The following is a 20197-nucleotide window of genomic DNA, read 5'->3' as shown; positions in this document are numbered from 1 at the left end:
CATTTACAACAAAATTGGACATTTATCTATCTGAGCTATTATTTTTCGATTGTTTTTTCTTTTTTTTTCTCCAACAAATATAAATCAAAGATGAATTAGTGTTTCTTTTTATTTACAGAGCTTTAAATAATGTTTAGAAAAATCTACTATTCACAGTTTTGCCGACAAAGCATTCATTTTTTTTGATACATGTCCAATGTTAAGTGGGAGGAGTCAGCAAAGAGCTCAACCCAGGTTTATTGGCGGCCATTTTCCCACTTGAAACGAATTGGCCGTATACTACCGATAAATTAATTTAATTTAATGGCGGAATGGTCGATGAAATAGTTAATCCTGGACATTTTTGGGGGGTAAAATTCAGTCCTTGGCGCGGTACTGTCTGATGAGTTTTCGTCTTTGAGAGGTCTTCCTCAGCAGGTGGCGGAAATCGTACGGGTTGTCGTCGACGCGATTGTCGATGGGCAACGTTGGAAGTGATCGACTGCAAACAGACAAGAAATGACGATAAATGATGGCATGAACTTCATTTTCAGAGTTAAAAAATACCAAGTCTTCTGTAAATCTATTACTTTCAATGGCGACCAGTCAGTTAGCATGATTTCGGAGAAGATGGGTACACTTAACGAGAGTAGAAGTAGCCAGCGGCATTGTCGCTCTGATGACTTTCCCGTAATGAGCTCGGCTTGAAATCTCCACCTAAACGTACACGCCATCTGTGCGTTCATTTATTGGACGGCCTTGGGGATGTTATTTTAATTTTATTATTTTTTTAGACTCCATGCAAAATTGTAGATGTTTTTTTCGGATAAGAGTGATGAAATGTTTGCTTTGTTTATTACATTGAGCCAGAAGCTTGTTCGGATGGGTCTTGGAGATGAGATTTTTGGAGGAAATACCTGGTGTATTTGGCAGTTTTTGACTCGGGTTTGGATTCCTCGGGTGGTCTGGTTTGCGTTTCCAGCCGGGTTTCTGCGGGTGGTTGATGCGGAACGCTGTTTTCGGGTGACTTCTCTAGGTCGGGCGTGGATCTGCTGGTGGGTAGAGTCTGGTAGTAGTGCTGGTCCACGTCCACTAGTTTACCTGGACTACAAAGGCAGGAGCGGGGATTAGAAACAATGGTGCTCGGACGTTTGGTCGCCGGACAAATGGTGACAGAGAGTTTACTGTTGAAACCAACTCTGAAAATTATATTCATGAGAAAGAGTTTAATATCTAAGAGAGAGAGAGTTGAATATCTAAGTACTGTTTAATATCTAAGTACTGTTTAATATCCAAGTGCTGTTTAATATCCAAGTACTGTGTAATATCCAAGTACTGTGTAATATCCAAGTACTGTTTAATATCTAAGTACTGTTTAATATCCAAGTACTGTTTAATATCTAAGCACTGTTTAATATCTAAGCACTGTTTAATATCTAAGTACTATTTTATATCTAAGTACATTTGACTGTGTTTTTTGGGGGCTGAAACCACTAAACAAGCATTTTAATTTAAATCATAACTTTGGAATTTTCCGTTCTCTTATCGTGAATTGTCCACTCTGCCCTCTACGTGACCTACACAGAAAGCAATCGATGAGTTTCACATTTTAACAACGAGCATTGATCTTGCAATCGAATTCAAGGACATGATGAATTTTTTTTATGCTTCTGATGATAATGATGTCTTTTGCCTCCTAATGATCACAGGCGTCCCCGTGATTGACGGACAGATCGTGACTGTCGAAGACCCCGCTGGTGTCGTCGCGGAAATGCACTTACTCTTCTTTCCTGGGCTTGCGTTTGTCATCCTGGACGGAGCGCTGAAAAAAAAGAAAAAAAAAACAAGAGTGGACACGTCAGCCGTCGTCACCTGTCCTTTCAATCCGTGCTATCGAGTGGAGGAAATATATGAAGCGTTACGGCTATTTTTAGCCTAAAAACGTTTGCCTTGCAGCTCCTTAAGCTATTTTATCCTAATAGAGTGGCGCTCTGTTGCGTTTGATAATTGCAGCGCTGCTAGACTCCAGTTTGTCCTGGAATTTTATGGCGGAAGGTTTTAGCTGGCTTCTTCTTAATTGTGGGCACTTTTTTTAGAGTCAATTCCTTATGAAGTCAATGGCTGACATTGAAGAAATGAATTTTGGGAAAAAGTCGGAATTGGATAAAATCGGTCAATGCGTGCAGACTGAGTACCAAAAATTGGACCAAAATATTTGATTTTTTTTGCCGTATTTGCACAAATTAGCCCTTAAAATAATTAACAGCATGTTTTTCAAAGCATGTGTGAACATTTTTTAATGCAAAATTGTCCTTTTTTTAATAGACAAATATGCAATTAGTCAAAATTGTAGTGTATCCAGGAAGGTTATTCAGGAATCAAATACATTGAATAATTAAAAGGGTGAATTTAAAGAAAATATAGTTATAATATAAAGTATTGTAATTAAAGAAATATACTTGCATGCCACTCACGTGTATCAATGTGTAGTAAGTAGAGTCTTCAGGCGTGTTGAGGGTCTTTGGCTGCAGGGTTCGACGGGGGGGTCGAGACAGTCTCTTGTCAGCTGCAAAAAAAGGGGCGGGGCATAGAGTCTTAACTCCTGGGCTTCAATGTCACTCTGAATTTTCCAAAATGTCTGACATGCTAAAATAGGGGTGCCCCAATGACATATTTTTAAAAAAAATGTCCACATGATACCTTGAGATATAAAAAACACATTTGAATATTAAAGTAGGTGTTTGCATATAAGAGAAATGATCACTTTTGCATGATTCTAGCTTACCGTTAGCTTCCCATGACAGCTAGCATAACATATTCTTCTGCATTTATCTGGTTAATTTGTTTATACCTGTAACGAATGTTATATTTTAAGCACTAAAAAAAATTGGGGGTCAAAAATGTTAAGATTTTAGCAAATGAAAAAACATTGGTGGTGCCGGATGTCCCACTTGGACAGGATTGGACGTCTTGGTGGCATCATGAGGACAAGCAAATGATGAAATTCATCCAATATAAGCTGCTCCACCAGGTGGAAAGCTAACAATATTATTGTAAAGGTCGTTTTGGTGTAGCCGCAAATAAAACCCTTGCTGTAATTGTCATGAAGCTTTGACGACCTTTCCCGCGGGCGGGGGTGTCGTGACGGCAGCATTTAATGCGCAATGATGATGGAGTGGATTATTGTGGACGCCAATATGAAACATTTTAGGGAAGACCTTGGGCTATGTTAGCGGGAAAAGTCAGTAAAGGGCAAGTAGAAGAAAATTAAAGCAAATAAAATAAGCAAAAAGTCATCCTAATATTAATGATAATATCCTTCTTGAAATATCTTGGTGTTCTTACTGTATTTTTCTGGATATTGGCCTGATTTTGTTCCGTGTACCTCCCAAGAAGGCAATGACTTATTTTTCAATGACGCATAGGATAGAAAATGGCTTCCTGGCAGGCCACTTGACTTTTTGCAGATCGCCAATCTTATCGTAACTCTCTGGACCGCCGCCATAGATGATATCGTCGCAAAAAGGCGTAAATAAAGGCTCGCAAAAATATCCTTAGGCTCTACCGGGGAGTGAAATATAAACAGTGGACGCAGAAGCAGGAAATGACTAAGACGGATTTCGGGGGGAAGATGGATGAGCTTGGAAACGGGAAAAACATTGGAGAGGTAGAAACATGGCCAACTGTGAAATAAGAAAATGATCTCTTACGTGATTTGTGCATTTTGGGAGCGAAACCGTTGAGTGTCTTCTCTTTGACGAACAAGCCGTTTCTCTCTGGGTTTGTTCGATGAACCTGGAGGATCTGGCTTAGTTTCTGCTGCAGGGCCGCGAAGTTGTGAGACGTCTTGGAGATCTAAGGAAGATGGAGGACACAGGGGTTGGAAAAGACTTAGTACAACATCATGGTTCAGGTAGGTGACCTGTTTGGAGAAAGTCTCCAGCTGTTGGGCTTCTTCCTGCACTTGCTGCTTGGTGGATTTCATTTTCTGGCGCTCCTTGTAGCCTCTGAAGTTGCTCTGAATCTTCACCGCGGCTTCTTCTTCTTCCCGTTTCTGATCTTGATCTTCTGAGGCATCCACAACAACCTCTCCAAATTCCAGGTCCAAGTCATTTGGGGATAAGGGTTCCTCATGGTCTTGAGCTTCTAAACCTTTGACTTCTCCTGTCTTCCCTTCTTCAGGACTTCCAAAGTTGGCATCTTGGGCCTCCCATATGCTTCCATCAGAAGTTTCCTGCTCGTCTAAGTTTCTTTCGGCTACCTCTTGGAGTCTGGTCCCTACTTTGTCACCTCTTAAGTTATTCTGGAGAACCACAGGAACGTCAGTTCCCTCTTGCCAGTCTTCGTTTTCTTCCAATGCCCCTACAACCATTTCTATTTCTATGTTCTCGTCATCATCCGGAACCTGTGTGTGGTCGCTGTCTTCATCCTCCTCTGCTTCGTATGTATCTTCATCTTCTTCTTCGGGGCTCCTCGTTCCGTCGTCTTGGTCTTCTTGTCGTCCAGATTCGGCCTTGCGCCGCCTCTTAAACTTCTTCCTTTCCCGGTAACCTCGGAAGCTACTCTGCAGGACCACGGCGGCTTTGGTTTTCTTATCTTCTGTTAGTTGTTCGCCTTCGGGAGCTTCAGAAAAATCTCGACCGGTCTGGTCCGGCTCGGTTTGCTTTTCCTGGTCGATCTTAAGCGCCTTCTCAGCTTTCTCCCTTTCCCAGGCTTCCCTAAAAATGAGAAAAAAAATCTAGTATCACAGTTTGATGGACATGAGAGTTCGTAAAGCTCATACCGTTTTCTTTGGAAATTCTTCCTATCCTTGTACCCTCGGTAGTGCACCTGAATTTTGCGTGCCGCATTGTGCTTCACCTCCACCAACTCCTTGTACTTCTTCTTGGCAAGATAACCTCTACAGACTGACAAAGACGGACAGTTGAAAAACAACCGTCTTTGTGACCCATTCCAAAGTTCTCTTACCGGCTTGAAACTGGAGGATGAAGGCTTCCAGCTTTCGGTTTTTATCTTCAGAGATGCTCTTTCGCACTATGTAGCCTCTGTAAGCTGGAGAAGAAAAGTGTAAGACATGGCGGCGATTATTGACAATGCACTCTTGACTAACCGGACTGGAGCACCACGGCGCTACGTTGTCGCTCCTTCAAGAGCCGTTGGTAGCGCCTGGAACCTAGCCAGCCTCGTACGTAAGCCTGGAGCAACACGATGCGCTGCGTAGCTTGTTGCACCATCAGATTTAGATGTTCCACGTGGTAGTACTTGAGGAACACCTGGACAAAGAACATTGTCATTCCACTCAATGAATACAAAGACCCAGACTTGGTCCTACCTTTGTCTTCCCCATGGCCCAGTTGTCCAGTTTAGCTTTTGCTAGGATGCTGGCGCACGTTTCTGGAGTCACCGCGGGTTCCTCGTCGGCGCGGAACGCCACAATGTGATACCTGGAAACAAAGTTTGTCAGTCGGACGTGGACCGGTGCCAAGCTCGCTCTGGAGCGTGACCGGACGTTTGGTCGCCGGACATTTGGTCATTTGGTCAAATGTACTTAAATATTAAACAGTACTTGGATATTAAACAGTACTTGGATATTAAACAGTACTTAGATATTAAACAGTACTTGGATATTAAACAGTACTTAGATATTAAACAGTACTTAGATATTAAACAGTACTTAGATATTAAACAGTACTTAGATATTAAACAGTACTTGGATATTAAACAGTACTTGGATATTAAACAGTACTTAGATATTAAACAGTACTTAGATATTAAACTCTCTCTCACGAATATAATTTTGAGAGCTGGTTTCAACAGTAAACTATCTGTTACCATTTGACCGGCGACCAAACGTCCGAGCACCGTTCTGGAGTGGTCAATACCTCTTGAAGAAATTGGCAAAAGGGACCCGGTGCGAGTATCCCTGTCGACGAATCTTAGCCGTCTCGAGGATTCCGGTGTATCGCAACTGGACCAGAACTTTCTCCCGGTCGAATCTGTGGGGTTGCCTGTCGTTGTTGGGTTTGATGCAGCGTACAAAGTGGGGTTGACCGGACACCATCTTGGAGAGGAGATCCATGAGGGAGTACTAGAAGAACATATAGTGGACAATTTTAATTAATTCTGTATGTTCAGAGGAAGAGTAAAAGTCTTGACTTACTCTAAAGTAGGAAGCCACAGTCTGGGTTTTCATGTTGGTAGTTTCTCGAGGATGGTATGTCGCCTCTGCGTCAGTCGTCTACAAAAAAAAATTGACCAAAAAAATATATTATTCTGTATTTCTAAATTGCAATCTAATGGGGACTGAAAAAAAATGGATTTTCTTTATAAAATAAAGCGAAATGGCGGGGCTTCACTTATGCTACTTTGAATGAATTACTAGGTCTGTTTTGGAAAGAAACAACCAATCACCGTTTGATATTGTGCTTTGTCATCATGAGGCACTTCAAGAAAGCATTTTTTTTCAGCCGCCAGTGCTAAATCCTGTGAAGGCTGCAAAAGAGATGCAGAAAATGCAGAAAGCCCATAGAAATGTAAACCCTACTACACGTCAGCTAAGAAAACCAAGCGAGGAAGACTGAAATAGAGCAGATTTAAGGGTTAAAAAATGGAAACAAGTCAAGTATAATGTTACCTCGGTGAAAGTAAAGGAACTGTACAAGGTAAGAACTCCCATCTGAACATGCAGCAACAGCGGGGGAGGAAGAAGAAACAAATGAGCTTTTAATTCTTGAGAAAAATTAAGAAACAGGTAGATAATGACAGTTTGTGGAGTTAAGAAGGTATAGAAGGCGTAGAGTACCTTGGCGAAGGTGAGGGTGCGTGTGGGGGTACGCAGTGTGTTGCTGCTTTTTCCTTTAGTGTGAGCGAGGTTGCCTGGGAAACAAACATTCGGAGAATAAACGGAAAAATCGGAGCCAAGATAAATGGGCGTTGTTGACCTGTTTTGGTGAGGGGATGAGTGACTAGTTTGCGAATTAGCTCGTTTTCTGAAGACCTGAGGAGCAGGAAGATGTCTGCAGAGAGCATGTCTCGGTTTTTGGCGAGGAAGCCGGCGGCGTTGTAGATCACCTGACAATGGAGGAAAAAGGGGTCAAATTCGGGGCGCATTAAAGGCAATTCCATTTCATGTGAGCTGAACTATTTTAAATATATATTTTTCTTTAAAGGGATTAAAAAAATTGATCAAAACCCTGAAATATTCATTTTTTTTAAAGATATTATTTGAGCATTTTATCTTATTAGGGTAAAAGTTATTTTAATCATTTTTTTATTTCAAAAGGAAACTAAATATATCTTTAAATTATGTTCGATAATAAATATTTATTTTTAGAATTTACAAAATGTTTTTTGAACTAAAAACGGACTGAAAAATCAGGAAAAATAATATCTATAATCTATAAAGTTCATTTGAATTTGATCCTAAAACTGATTTACTTTCTCGGACCGCACAAAATGATTCGGCGGGCCAAATTTGGCCCGCGGGCCGCCACTTTGACACCTGACAATGTAGAAGCAAACCAGACAATCTAATTATGGAAAACTAAAATCCCCAGAGTACCTTTCCAGCATAGTGGTGAATACCAAAACCCAGGTCAATCCTCTTTGGCCTCCAGAAGTTTTTGGTTTTCAGGTTATCTTGAAACTTTTCTACAAAAAAAAATACAAAATTAGATTTCAATGAGAAAACAAAAAATACCACAGCCATTCGATTTCGACAACACCCACCGACGAGGGTCTGATCGGTAGCCTGAGGAAACCGACTCTCCTCATCCAAGAGCGACAACATCCCCATGGGTTTCTCCAAGAACAAATCCAGTAGTGGACGGTTGTCCTCATACTCAATCACTCGAGCGTCCACGTCTTCGTTCAGATACTCGTCCTGCACGTGATGGTCCATGCTTGATAAGAATGGGGTCAAAGCGTTTGACCTAACGCAAAGCATGCATTGGAAATGAAGCCAGGGAGGACAATTCCCTTCTGTTAAAGTGTACATTTTGGCAGTATAGGACAAATGTACCTCTGGGCGAGGAGCCAATAAGATGCCCCAGGAGTGGATTTAGAGTCTAGTAACGTTTAGCGTACCCCCACCTCTAATTCAGCCTCATTTAGGGCTGATTTATAGTCGCTCTCCATGAGGTAGAGCAAATAATTTACACGTTCTACCCTGGAGGCAATGTAAAGGGTGGTTACAAAAGCAGATTGTTAAGATTCACTATAACAATGGCATTTTCAGGCTAGGCTAGCAAATGCTAAGCAGTTCTTTGACCTAAGCAACAATGTACTTTTAAAAAATGTCCCAATTTAACAATTTCACATCTTACAAACCTTGCTTTTTATAAAAATGACATGATAATTAGTTTCCAAAGAGATGTAGTTCAAATTAGTGGACATGTTTGATTTAAAGCAGCTGAAAAGTCAGTTTTGTTACCAAATCGTATGTCCGTTATGGCAAAAAATGACATTTTTACATCACTGCATTCCAGCATTGGTATGAAATTCCTGTTGAAACCATGTCATCCTTTCCATTATATATTTTTTTACCTGCTCCCAGGCAAATATATGCTGATTGAAGTAGAACTGTATCTGCTCATTGGCGATGTTGATACACAGCTGCTCAAAAGAGTTCCTCTTGAAGTTCTCAAAGCCGAAGATGTCCAGGATACCAATGTTTAAGCCCCCGTCGTCCACTCTGAAAGACAAAGTCGGGGTCAGAGTCGGATATGGCGCTACGTGTACGGTCAAGACTCACCCGATGGGGGCGTCGGGCCTTAGCAGGACGTTAATGCGATTGACGATCCAGCTGAAGAGTCGACCATATAAGGCCTTGCTCATGGCGTCACGTACCACCGTCGCCTTCTCTACCGTGTTGGGTCGAACGATGGTCTCGCCCCGGGCCACAACGCAATGGGAGGTCAGGGCTTCTTGGAGCTCGTCGGCACGGATGCGAAGCAACGACGCCACTACAGCCAGATGGATGAAGATAATGAGGCCATTTTGAGAGGACGCATATTTCATCCAATGACAGTGGATGAGTTAAGGGCTACAAACAAAGAGACTTAATGCAACCCTATTGTAAGAATTTGTTTTTTAGGGACATTCATAATAGTAGCAAATTGAAATACCACCTTGAGCAATGAGTTTCATTCTATTTTTTGACCTATAGTGTGTTTCTCTCACCGTTTTCCAAGATGTGAAAATTGACAATATCGCTCTTGTCCGTTTGATGCTCCGACACCACCGCGGAGAACTCAACGTCGCCCGAGTTGAGGATGGCCGCCAGCGTGCTGTACACACTGCCCAATTCCTGTAAGACACCGTTTTAGTAAACACTCAAATGCTACATTCATTACAACACAGAAATTGGATCAGTAGTTCATTTTAAATGTCACTCACAATTACTATACGATATCGATCAAAGTTTTGTCCTTTTGGAGGACAATTTTCTCGAAAGCAGGGAGGGTAAACGCAGTCATGGAATGTGAATTGTTGATCTCGGAGCTTACCTCCAGGGAAAATCCAATGACTTTGAAACACTGCTCCACTGCGTCAAACTGCTCCTTGTAAGAGGTGTTGCTCACAATGTCAGGCCCTAGTTTTATGTGCTCATTATACAGATACCTGTGCAAAACATGTAAAAGTAGTCAATTGCAATTGGACATTTGTGGCCAACTTTGACCTATCAAAAGACAAAAACTAAGTCTGAAAAAGGGTGCTCAGACATTTGGTTGCCAGTCTTTTGGTGACAGAGAGTTTACTGTTGAAACCAGCTCTCTTTACTGTTTAATATGTAAGTACTGTTTAATATCCAAGTACTGTTTAATATCCAAGTACTGTTTAATATCCAAGTACTCTTGAAAACAGTAGATATTTAGATATTAAATTCTCTAATGAATATAATTTTGAAAGCTGGTTTCAACAATACTTAGATATTAAACAGTACTTGGATATTAAACAGTACTTGGATATTAAACAGTACTTGGATATTAAACAGTACTTGGATATTAAATAAACAGTACTTGGATATTAAGTAAACAGTACTTGGATATTAAACAGCACTTAGATATTAAACAGTACTTGGATATTAAATAAACAGTACTTGGATATTAAACAGCACTTAGATATTAAACAGTACTTAGATATTAAACTCTCTCATGAATATAATTTTGTTCTGTCACCATTTGACCGGCGACCAAACGTCCGGTCACGCTGAAAAAGACAAGCTACTTTGGCGTTTTGCTGTCGGAGAGCTTGTAGTGGGCCAACTTCTTCCTGTCTGCCAAGCCAGCGTAGATGTAGTAGAAGATGTGAAAGTTTTTCTCCCCGCTAAAGAGAAAAAAAAAATCAATCTGAGTCTCATTTCATTAAAATGTACTAAAGTCATGCTGTTCTCACGCCGCCTGATGGATGACCCTGGACTTCTCCAGGAGGTACTCGGATATCTTGGCGCCTACCACCGTCCCTCCGACGCTGAACTTCATCTCCAGGTACTTGCCGAAGCGACTGGAGTTGTCATTAATGGCTGTGCAGGCGTTTCCGAAAGCTTCCACTAGGCTGTTGACTAGTAGAATCTTCTCCTGGAGGGATTGGTTGTTGGCCTGCCAGAAAAAAATAAATAAAAAATCACACAATAAGATTTTTTGGAGGTTTCTCTACTAGGATAGAACAAGCACTAACCTTGCCCAAGACGGTCAACTGCTGAACCAGTAAGTGAGCGCTTTCTGTTTTCCCTGCTCCACTTTCGCCGCTGATCACGATGCACTGAATTGAATAAATTGACATTAGGTTGGATTGAATGGAGTAGACGATTGGAAGCAATGAAGATAAAAAGTCACCTGATCGGAATTGTAGGACACCATGGATTGGTAGGCGATGTCGGCCGCGGCAAAGATGTGTGGAGGGTTGGCCGACCGTTTGGCGCCAACGTACATTTTACTGTGCTGTTAAAAAAAGAGTAGAGGACTAATTTAATCAATTATTGAGTTTTGAAAAGAACAAAGATCTACAGAGACACACATTTGTTAATGATTGACATAAAATGTGCCTAAGAACAGAACAGAATGTATAATAGTTCCATGGCCAACCTGAGGAGTGTAGATGTTCATTTTGTGAAAAGGATTAACGGCTATGAGGATGTCGCCCACGTAGGTGTAGATCTGATCTCTGGCGTAGCGCTCTCGGAGACGTTCGCTGACTGAATCCTGCCGGGAAACACGAACAGACAAAATGGATGCTTAGGCATTGCATATAAGTCAACAAAATTCATGATAAATACCTCGTCGAGAACTTCCAATGCGGCCAGATCGTCGCCTTCGTCCCTGTCTGTTTTCATGTTGCTTCCCTTTTTGGTGTGGATGCGTTCATGCCTAGAAAAAAAACAAAATTAAAGTAAATTATCTTGAAAATGACAAAGAAATTGAAATAATTAGAGTTCACACTGGTGGGCAGTCACAATACAAGCTTAGGTTGCGCTAAAACTCGTCGTTTTTTGGAACTTTGGGCGTTTGTTACCTGTCATTACTGTCTCGGCTTCTGTCTGTTTTTCCGTGATGGCTTAAAATGACAGAAATAGGATCAACAAAATCCCCAGTATTATCTTATATATTAATGTCAAGGAGTGATAGATTCCTTCGAGGCATTTGGACAGAAAAAGCTATAAGTAATGGCGAACTAGCGATAAACCAAGAGCACTACCTGGTTTTCTCAATGACTCCAATCTGCTGGTTTAGATCGATAAGTTCGATAAGTTGCTTTTGCAGGATTTTCTCCTTCCCGACCGTCTGGCGGACAAAGTCATGTTGGAGGAGGTCCAAGACGTTGGGACGTAGTTCAAAGTCCTTGATGAGACACCTGAAACGTGAGCGAGATGGGAAAAATCAGTTCTGGATTTGAACCTGGATTTTAAACAATGTTAGCTCACTTGCAGATGAAGTCGTTGAAGTCGTCGGACCACAACTCAGGTTGCTGGAGAGTTGGTGGCGGGTTTCTAAACAAAAATACACATCAAAATTAGTCAAAAAAATTGTAAAAATCTATTTTTTGCTTCCACAAAGAACCGGTAACTATTTTTCTCTATAAATAATGCATCATAACTACACAGCTAATTCCATTTAGCATGTAAACCTGAATTAAAAAGCATTAAAGGGCTAATTCCCGGTAATTTCGACATTTGCCGTCTAAGGAACGTAGGTGCCGGAGCAAGGGACGTCTTAATGCTTTTTCGCCTTGGCCGCGACCAAGATAAATGGGCCTATTTAATCACAAGGCGCCTCAAATAAAGACACGGACAGCCAGTGCTTAACAGCTTCTGGCTTATCTACGGGACAAACCGCTGGAGCAAATTACACCGCTGTCACGTTTTTAAAACAGTGTCTTTTCCAACCTTTTAGCTCTCATTTATACAGATAACATGTTTAATGTTATTCCTTGAAATCATTGTGTTTAAAAAACTAACATGGCAAAATCCCATTGAAAACAAATGACAAGATTTCCTCATTTTAATGCATGTCATTCATTTTTAAGCTCTATTAAACAATACTAAAAAATCAATGCCTCAAGTGCGGGCATTCGGCGAAATAAAATCAGAAAGGGGAGGAGCTAAAGCCCGAAGGCCTGACGCGCCCGTCAAACAGATTCGGAGAAATCCGCGTGACGAACGGCACCCCCTCCAAGTCAGCACATTGCGCGCACGATAGGTTGACAACGTGAGCCACGGTTAAAGCGACAGTGACGGTAAAGTGCTTACGAGGCTTTCACGCGGGCGACCTGTCACGTGATAGGACGTCATAAATCCACCCCCGCCATTTTTGCATGGATTTGGACTTGAATATTTCGGGTGGTTACTTCAAGGACGATGAGAAATGACAACGCTTGCATTGATAGTAGATCTTTGTAGCGTTAGGGCTTACCGGGGTATTTTGAAGAGGGCTCTCATTGGATGGAGTTCAGAGAGGGGCGGGTCTCCGTCGCCTAGTTCGATGGCGGTGATGCCAAGTGACCACACGTCGCAACGGGCGTCGTAGGTGGTGTCTAGTTGCTGTTCGCAAGCTATCACCTGAGGAGAAAAAAATATTATGTAAAAAAACCAAAGTATGTTGGAAGGTCATTCATTGTTTTACAAAAGAATGAAAACATATTGTGTGATTATAGAATAAAGATATTATAGAATGCGTTGCCCAAAAATGTAGAATAGGAAATTAGCAAAGTGAAATCCAAATTTAGCCTCAATTTCAGGTGGGCCGAGCCATTTTAGATATAATATTTTTTTAAAGAATTGTATAAATGGATTAAAAGAACTGGATTAAAAACCCTAAATATTGACTTTTTAGAGATTATTTGAGCTTTTTTTCTTATTTAATAATTTGTTTTCATTTCAAAAGGAAACCATTTTTATTATGTTCCATCTTAAAGTGGAAAAAAATATTTTGATACATTTTTAGATTTTGCAAGATGATTTTTTTACCTAAAAACAGAGAAAAAAATGATAAAAAATTGCAATTATTGATTTAAAAGAGGGAAAATCAGGATATATAATATACATCTATATCCATCATTTTAATTTGATCCTAAAACAACAAGTCAGCACTCATAATTTATTTTCCCGGGCCACACAAAATGATGCAGCGGGCCAGATTTGGCCCCCCGGGCCGCCACTTTGACAACTGTGCTATAGAGGAACACCAAATTTATAATTTCATTATATCTAGTATCAATACACATACATATACACATACAAGTTATTATCACTTTATTTATTTCAACCTTTTCCTACTGTACTTTTTCTTACTATAGATTTTCCCCCGGACGTGGGCGCATCCGGAAAAACCCCGTGATAAATGGTTGTCGGCCTTACAAGACAATTTAGCAAACGCCGCCATTAAACTGTCCGGCGGCAATGTGTCGTGAAGCCACTTAAATCCGGACGAGGCCGATTACCCGAGCAAAGAGCGCCGACGCCGTCGCTGCCGACGGCCGTTAACGACGGCGAGTTAATGCGCTGTGAAGGCGAGAACGGGTGACGTACCTCCGGCGCCATCCAGAAGGGCGTTCCCACCGAGGTGTTCCTCCTTAGGCGGGTGTTCGTCAGCTGGGCAGACACACCTGAACGGGGGCACAATGACTTTAAAAATTTGACAGATGGGCGGGGTCAGCACAAGATAGGATACATATAAAAAAGTGCATCCGTTAACAGTACACATGAAACATAAACAGAGAAAAAGGAGTAAAGTATTAACATATTCATCACTCATTATTATAGTAAAAAGTCTAAAGTACAAAGTCAAGTAAGTAAGGGAATGTATTAAGAAATATTAAAATGTCATTTAAAAAAAGATAGAGGGGCTGTAAAACACCAAAAACTAATAAGAGTGGACACAGCTACTGCCACTGGCTTCGTGTGACGGCGCCACCTTGGGGAAAAAAAGAAAAAAAATAAACAAAAATAAAATAAAAAAATATTTGGACTTTGGCGGGCCGGATTAAAAAGCCTAATGGACCAAATGTGGCCCGCGGGCCGTAGTTTGCCCATTCCTAGGCTATACAAACCAATCTATTTGGACTACAGTTATAAAATATTATATTTCACATTCTATTTCCAAGTATTCAAATTTAAATGAATATTTTTACCATATAAATTTGTATATATGCGCAATATGAGTACTTCTATTTCATTTATTTTCCGTTAAAACGCACGAGGAAGGAATGCAACCCCCATAATTGGCAGTACAGTTATAGGAAGCCATACTGTATATGTCAAATTAGCATATTCATGAAGCCCGGCCCCCCTTTGCTCGTATTTTGTGCGTTTGTCGGTGATGAGTCACTGCGGGGGCTTTATCTCCTGACCGTAGCAGGAGCCCCCACCAACGGTCGCACGAGAGCTTAATCCCCCCCGCGTGACGCATTTCGCCAAACTCGTGACTCGGAATATCTCGCGTCAGCTTCGGGTCTTTTTGGGGTGGTCAGAAAAATCAATGATGTAGCAAGAAAACGGGTTGTAATGTTTTTAACTTAAGAAGAAGACGGTTGAGGACCATGTTCATGGAATCTGATATATTTTGAGAATCCATTAACCCCCCCGTCGTCCATTTGGAAGCATGTTGCAATCTTCTGAGGGGGCGGGGCTTTCAAGAGAAGCGCTACGTTTGGAGACTAAATGAAAAACTACTTAGCGGTGGAAAGCTTTTACTTGGGATAAAAAGAGGTAGGATGTTGTTTAGAGGGAATTGAGATGGAGTGGCATAGAAAAAAATGGGTAAAAATGCTATTTATATCGAATGTAGTAGCATGGATAATTATTTTTATGTTTTATTTTACAGTTTGGGTAGAAAATATAATTTATGTTGAATGTAGTAGGTTGGATAACTGTTTTATTTATTTTATTTTACAGCTTGGAGAAAACTTCTATTCTAATATTAAGAAAAAAATACATATTGGCAAAGCTACTAAAATGCGTTCCGTACCAAAGTCAACAAGTTTGATGCCTCCATGTGTTGTCAGCAGGATATTGTTGCCTTTGACATCTCTGTGGATGGTGTGGTTAACGTGCAAGTGCTGGAGGCCCTAAAAACAAGAAAAATAACACATTTCAGCAACTTCAAATTAAAAAATAATAATAATAATATCGTACATTAAGTAAAAAATCCATTACAAACATTTCCCATGGCTAATTTTGCATTCATTCTAGCCTTACTGGATAAGAAAGGAAAAACAAAACATCACATTTTCTCCAAATAAAATGAATTTAATATTTTTCCACCTGCTTTCAAATCATTGGATACCAAAGACTAAGAATAGGAGTCTTATTTTATAAGATTAGAAAGAAATGCTTACCGTATTTTTTCACATATAAACAATCCCCTTAAAATCTTAGAATTTTACAATTTCTCGCATATAAGCCTCCCCCTGATTCACAATTTTTGATTCATGGTTTTACTGAGGACAAAATGTGTTGTTTTGAAGGGAAAATCTGGCTAAAAATCATCACATGTGCTATAAATTATGCACATATAAGCCTTACCCTCGATTCAGTTATTTTTTTAGCGAAAAATTCGGCATATGTGAGAAAATACGGTATGTTTAAGTAGCATTTCTGTTCCATTTTAGACTGTTGAAAAATGATTGGCCGTGTAATGTCATCAGTGGCATCCAACAGGTTAAAAAGACAAAAAAAAAGAACATTTCTCTTATTCACCATGAGTGCCTGATCCAAAATGAAGGCAACGATGGCTTCATCCATTCGCTCGCCCCTCTTCAACATGCCTTTAGCCAAATCCGTCACCGAACCGCCATTGCAAAGCTACAAAAGACACACACAAAAAATGCAATTCAGCATTTGCGATGAGGAATCTAGGACATCTTTCACAATTGACGAGTAGCGCTTTAGATGAAAAGATTAAGCTGGCTTCTTCCTTTATTTAGCCGCTTATCTTTCATCTGTAAAAAAATTTAAATAGCAACACTGTAAGTACGTATATATATTCACGATATAATCTCTGTCATGCTAGAGAAAAGTAGCCCGGTTCCTCCCTTTGTTCACCTTGCAAAATAGCAGGAAAATGACCCATTAGGTTGCCATAGCAACCATAATAACCCCTCATTTTAGGAGATTTTTTTTGTTAAATAAGATGCCAAATGTGGGAGGGGTATAAAAAACTGTTTCAATTCTGCGGGTGTTTATCAACATGGTGGCGTACGAGTTTTGCATTTCAGTAAGTGTTTTTGACGCACTTGGTTGGAAAAGTGCAAACTTGCTGTGTTGTCGGTCACGTTTTCTGTCAGAATGACGGCAATTTGCCGCTCTTGATAAATAAAAAAAGCGTAATTAGTGCATGTGTGTGTAGGGGGGAGGGGGTAATTGAAGAGTAAATTGGCTCCCCTCAGGCGATTAGATCTGGAAAAAAATTGTAAGAAACTCAGCAAGGCAAAGAACAACAAAAAGAAGAAAATACTAGAAGTATAGTCTAAAACCAATATTTCAAATACAGAAATCAACATTTTCTTAAAATTGTGTGTATAAACTCACAGTATATAAACATGAGATTATCTTTGTGCAAAAATAACTGCCAAAATGTTAATCTTTTTTAAAGAGGGGAAAAACATAGATATAATTATTTTTAAGGTGTTAATCTGGCAAATAGTAGAATAAGTTATTTTTATTATATTATGCTAACTGAACCAAAAAACATTACTCCCAAGTAGATACTTTTTAAAATTAAGCAAAAATATTTATTTTACTGTGCTAATGTTTACACTGTATAGTTTTAGGTTGCAGCACTATTTTATACATTTAGCCAGGTCAATTAAAAATAGACATAACTGGGTTAAGGCTGTCAAAAATGTATACTTTTTCAACAAAATGCATAATTTTTCAACAAAATTTATAATTTTTTCAACAAAATGTATCATTTTTCAACAAAATGTACCATTTTTCCACAAAATGTATAATTTTTCAACCAAATTTATCAGTTTTCAACAAAATAACGTGAATTATATTGTGGCATTTCAATATCATGATAAAAATCTGACATATTTATTCTATACATTTAAAAATATATATATTCTGATGCACTAAAGGCTAGTCATCATTCTTAAACATCTCTTGAAAATGGTTGTGTCTATGGTCTGTCTACTCAGGTGCTGCTTTAGTCATGCAAATGAGCTTGCACTCCCTCAAAGTGGCCCAAAACGCGCCTCCGACTCATCTGTCTTTGATTGCTGCTGATGAGCTCGTTTGTTTAGAGGCGTCGCACACAATCAAGACGGACATGCTGTGCTGACCTGACGGGAAAAAATCCGAGTTTGTCGGATACATTTACTCGCAGGTCAACATTTGACGAGTTGCAAATGGAACTTTTTTAAGTTTTCAGTACATTCTGATCCTTAAAGAGTTTTAATACAATTTTTTTGTGTCAAGATTCACCTTCACAAAGATCAGTGTGTCTTTTTGAGGCCAAAATATGGGGTTTTGATTTGTGATTAGGGAATAAAAGCAGGCTGCTTTCTTTGAAGCACTTTGCTGAAAGCCGCCTACTAAATTGGAGAGCGAAGGCAGGACACATGAAAGTGCACCTTCCACTTCATAAATGGGGGAAGGGAGGTGCACGATGCATTTTTCTTAACGAGCGGGGGACGGGTGTTCTGCCTCAAAAAATACTTTGGAGAGAAAGCAAAAAATTGAGAGATGCAGGTTTTTTTTTTTTAGACTCAGAGCTATGGGATTAAGCAGTAGATTTAGGGAAGTATTGGGGAAGGAAATATGCAAATCAAATAGGAAAGCTTTGCTAACTCCCAGATTTCATTAAAAAATATATCATGTGACTTTAAGCTTTGGTTATTTTTAGACTAAAAAAAATGCTAGAGTGAATTTAGCTTTAGATTTTAATTAAAATGTATTTTAGGTAGTTTTATTCATTTTATTTTATTATTTTTAAATTGAATTAAAATGCTATATTTAATTTTACAATTAAAAAACATTTTTGCAAGACCTACCTGTCCTCTTTTTAAAGGATAAATCAAGTGAAATTGAGTTAAAATCAATATATTTCACGCAATACAACACCGAGCTTTCAAGCCAATTCAAATTCAAGCCTTAGGGAAGATGTAAAAATCATATTTGGCCGCCTCATCAATCAAGTGGAACAGATGTGTTCACTTTGATTGATCGCAGCATCCACACGGGCACTTATAAAGAAAAGCAAAAAAAAAAAAGCGCAATATAAAAGCCACATCCACCTCCACGTTTGCGTGTGGGAGCTTACAAACACATTTGACCTCCATTACGCCTCTGACATTTCAGCATGGCGGCCTTAGATGAAATATGAAAGATGAAAATGTGTCTTTTAGCGCTGTGGAAACATCACACCTTGTTTTTTCTTTTGAATTTTTACAAGAGAAGCCACTCACAAAAGGCCGGGAGACTATTTTAATCCGCCGGAATGGCACGGTGGCGACTCGGGCGTTTTGCCGACTGGCTGGTGACCAAATCCCGCAGGTGGCCGCCAGGTAAACTTGACCGGCTCCCACTGGGCGGGGCGTTACGTAAGACGGGGTCGGATTTAAGCGCAATGTTAGCCAGACAGTGAGGAGAACAATGAGGGCGCTAATCGGGACGTTGTCGTCTGCACGCTTCTAGTGTAAATGCTAAGATTTTGAATTGGGAAATTAGACTGAATCTATGGAAAGTTAAACTTTTTTAAATTAGACAATATATCAATATATTATTTTTTCAACCAGAATTCTATAAATATTTAGAGTAGATAACTAGTTCATATTTTTAAGATGCATCTGTAATAATTATGTTGTTTTTTTTTGTCTAATGACTTATCTTTTTAAACTGTAGTTTTTTGTTAAATACTATTTGTATATATGTTTTGTTTTATTTCTACTTGTATATTTTAAATTTACTGTCATTTTTAAAGTTTTTGTTAAATATTTTGATATATTTTTGTTTCTTTTCTACTTGTATATTTTAGATTTAATGTCGTTTTTAATGAGTGGTTGGTTAAATAATATTTTTATATATTTTTTGTTTCTTTTCTACTTGTGTATTTTAGTTTTTTCTTAAATATTTGTATATACGTATTTTTTGTTTCTTTATACTTGTATATATATTTTAGCTTTGACTTTTAGAGTACAGCAAACCATAAGAAAAATTATGAGAAAACCTAATGTTTATTTGACTGGAGAGGATTTATTTTTGCACAAATATAATTGAACGATTTTTTTTCTATTTAACACTGCTAGACCATGACCTTAATGAAGTAAACATTCCATTGACACTGTATTTTTTTACTCAGTTTTCCAAAAACAAGAAAAAAATTCACCTCCAACACAAGCCACAGCTGATCTCCACACTTGATATCCTTCTTGTAGAACATCCCATAGAACTTGACGACATTGGCATGGTCGGAAAGAGCCATGAGGATGTTGTACTCTGCTTCAATCTCCTCATCGATGTCCTGCAAAAAAAAAACACCATGAGTTCTAAGTTTGGGGCAAGTTGTCGCTTTAAAACTCACATGAATGGGATCCAATATCTTAACCGCTGCTTTACTTCCATCCAATTTGTTCAAAACTTTGTAAACTTTGCCATACGTTCCCTTCCCGATGGTCTCCACGATCTCCCAAGTGTCGGTGGGGTCCGGGAAATGGTCAAAGACGATAGATTTGGCCGACTGTGGAAACATTTTGAGGAGTTTTCCTGCGTGGGACAAAAAAA

The 20197-nt window shown here is 39.5% G+C and overlaps 1 protein-coding gene across 2 annotated transcripts; it reads right to left on the bottom strand.

The window, feature by feature from the left end:
- Positions 1 to 132: 132 nt before the first annotated feature.
- On the bottom strand, positions 133 to 20173 carry myo3a (myosin IIIA). Of its 2 annotated transcripts, XM_077736467.1 has the most exons (36): positions 19998 to 20173; positions 19803 to 19937; positions 16172 to 16276; positions 15441 to 15540; positions 14003 to 14079; positions 12888 to 13033; positions 11900 to 11965; positions 11674 to 11829; positions 11491 to 11532; positions 11255 to 11345; positions 11064 to 11180; positions 10815 to 10919; positions 10657 to 10740; positions 10375 to 10577; positions 10207 to 10305; positions 9486 to 9600; positions 9160 to 9286; positions 8732 to 8942; positions 8524 to 8671; positions 7708 to 7861; positions 7541 to 7629; positions 6921 to 7050; positions 6782 to 6855; positions 6614 to 6655; positions 6140 to 6217; positions 5862 to 6067; positions 5312 to 5423; positions 5090 to 5252; positions 4948 to 5031; positions 4763 to 4886; positions 3902 to 4697; positions 3690 to 3834; positions 2454 to 2545; positions 1761 to 1801; positions 897 to 1085; positions 133 to 481 (listed from the first exon to the last, which is right to left on the bottom strand). In XM_077736467.1, the coding sequence occupies exons 1-36, from the start codon at positions 20163 to 20165 to the stop codon at positions 358 to 360; spliced, it is 4938 nt and encodes a 1645-aa protein (XP_077592593.1). In that variant the 5' UTR covers positions 20166 to 20173; the 3' UTR covers positions 133 to 357. The 2 variants fall into 2 exon arrangements, 1 of the variants encoding a protein (XP_077592593.1); XR_013329277.1 differs by lacking the exons at positions 133 to 481; positions 897 to 1085; positions 1761 to 1801; ... (6 more) ...; positions 5312 to 5423; positions 5862 to 6067 and adding an exon at positions 6391 to 6471 and having other exon boundaries at positions 6782 to 7050.
- Between the last annotated feature and the right edge of the window lie 24 nt (positions 20174 to 20197).

This window comes from Stigmatopora nigra, chromosome 16 (genome assembly GCF_051989575.1).
Source record: "Stigmatopora nigra isolate UIUO_SnigA chromosome 16, RoL_Snig_1.1, whole genome shotgun sequence".
In the NCBI taxonomy this organism is placed as follows: domain Eukaryota; kingdom Metazoa; phylum Chordata; class Actinopteri; order Syngnathiformes; family Syngnathidae; genus Stigmatopora; species Stigmatopora nigra.
This window is presented reverse-complemented; position numbering and strand designations above follow the sequence as displayed.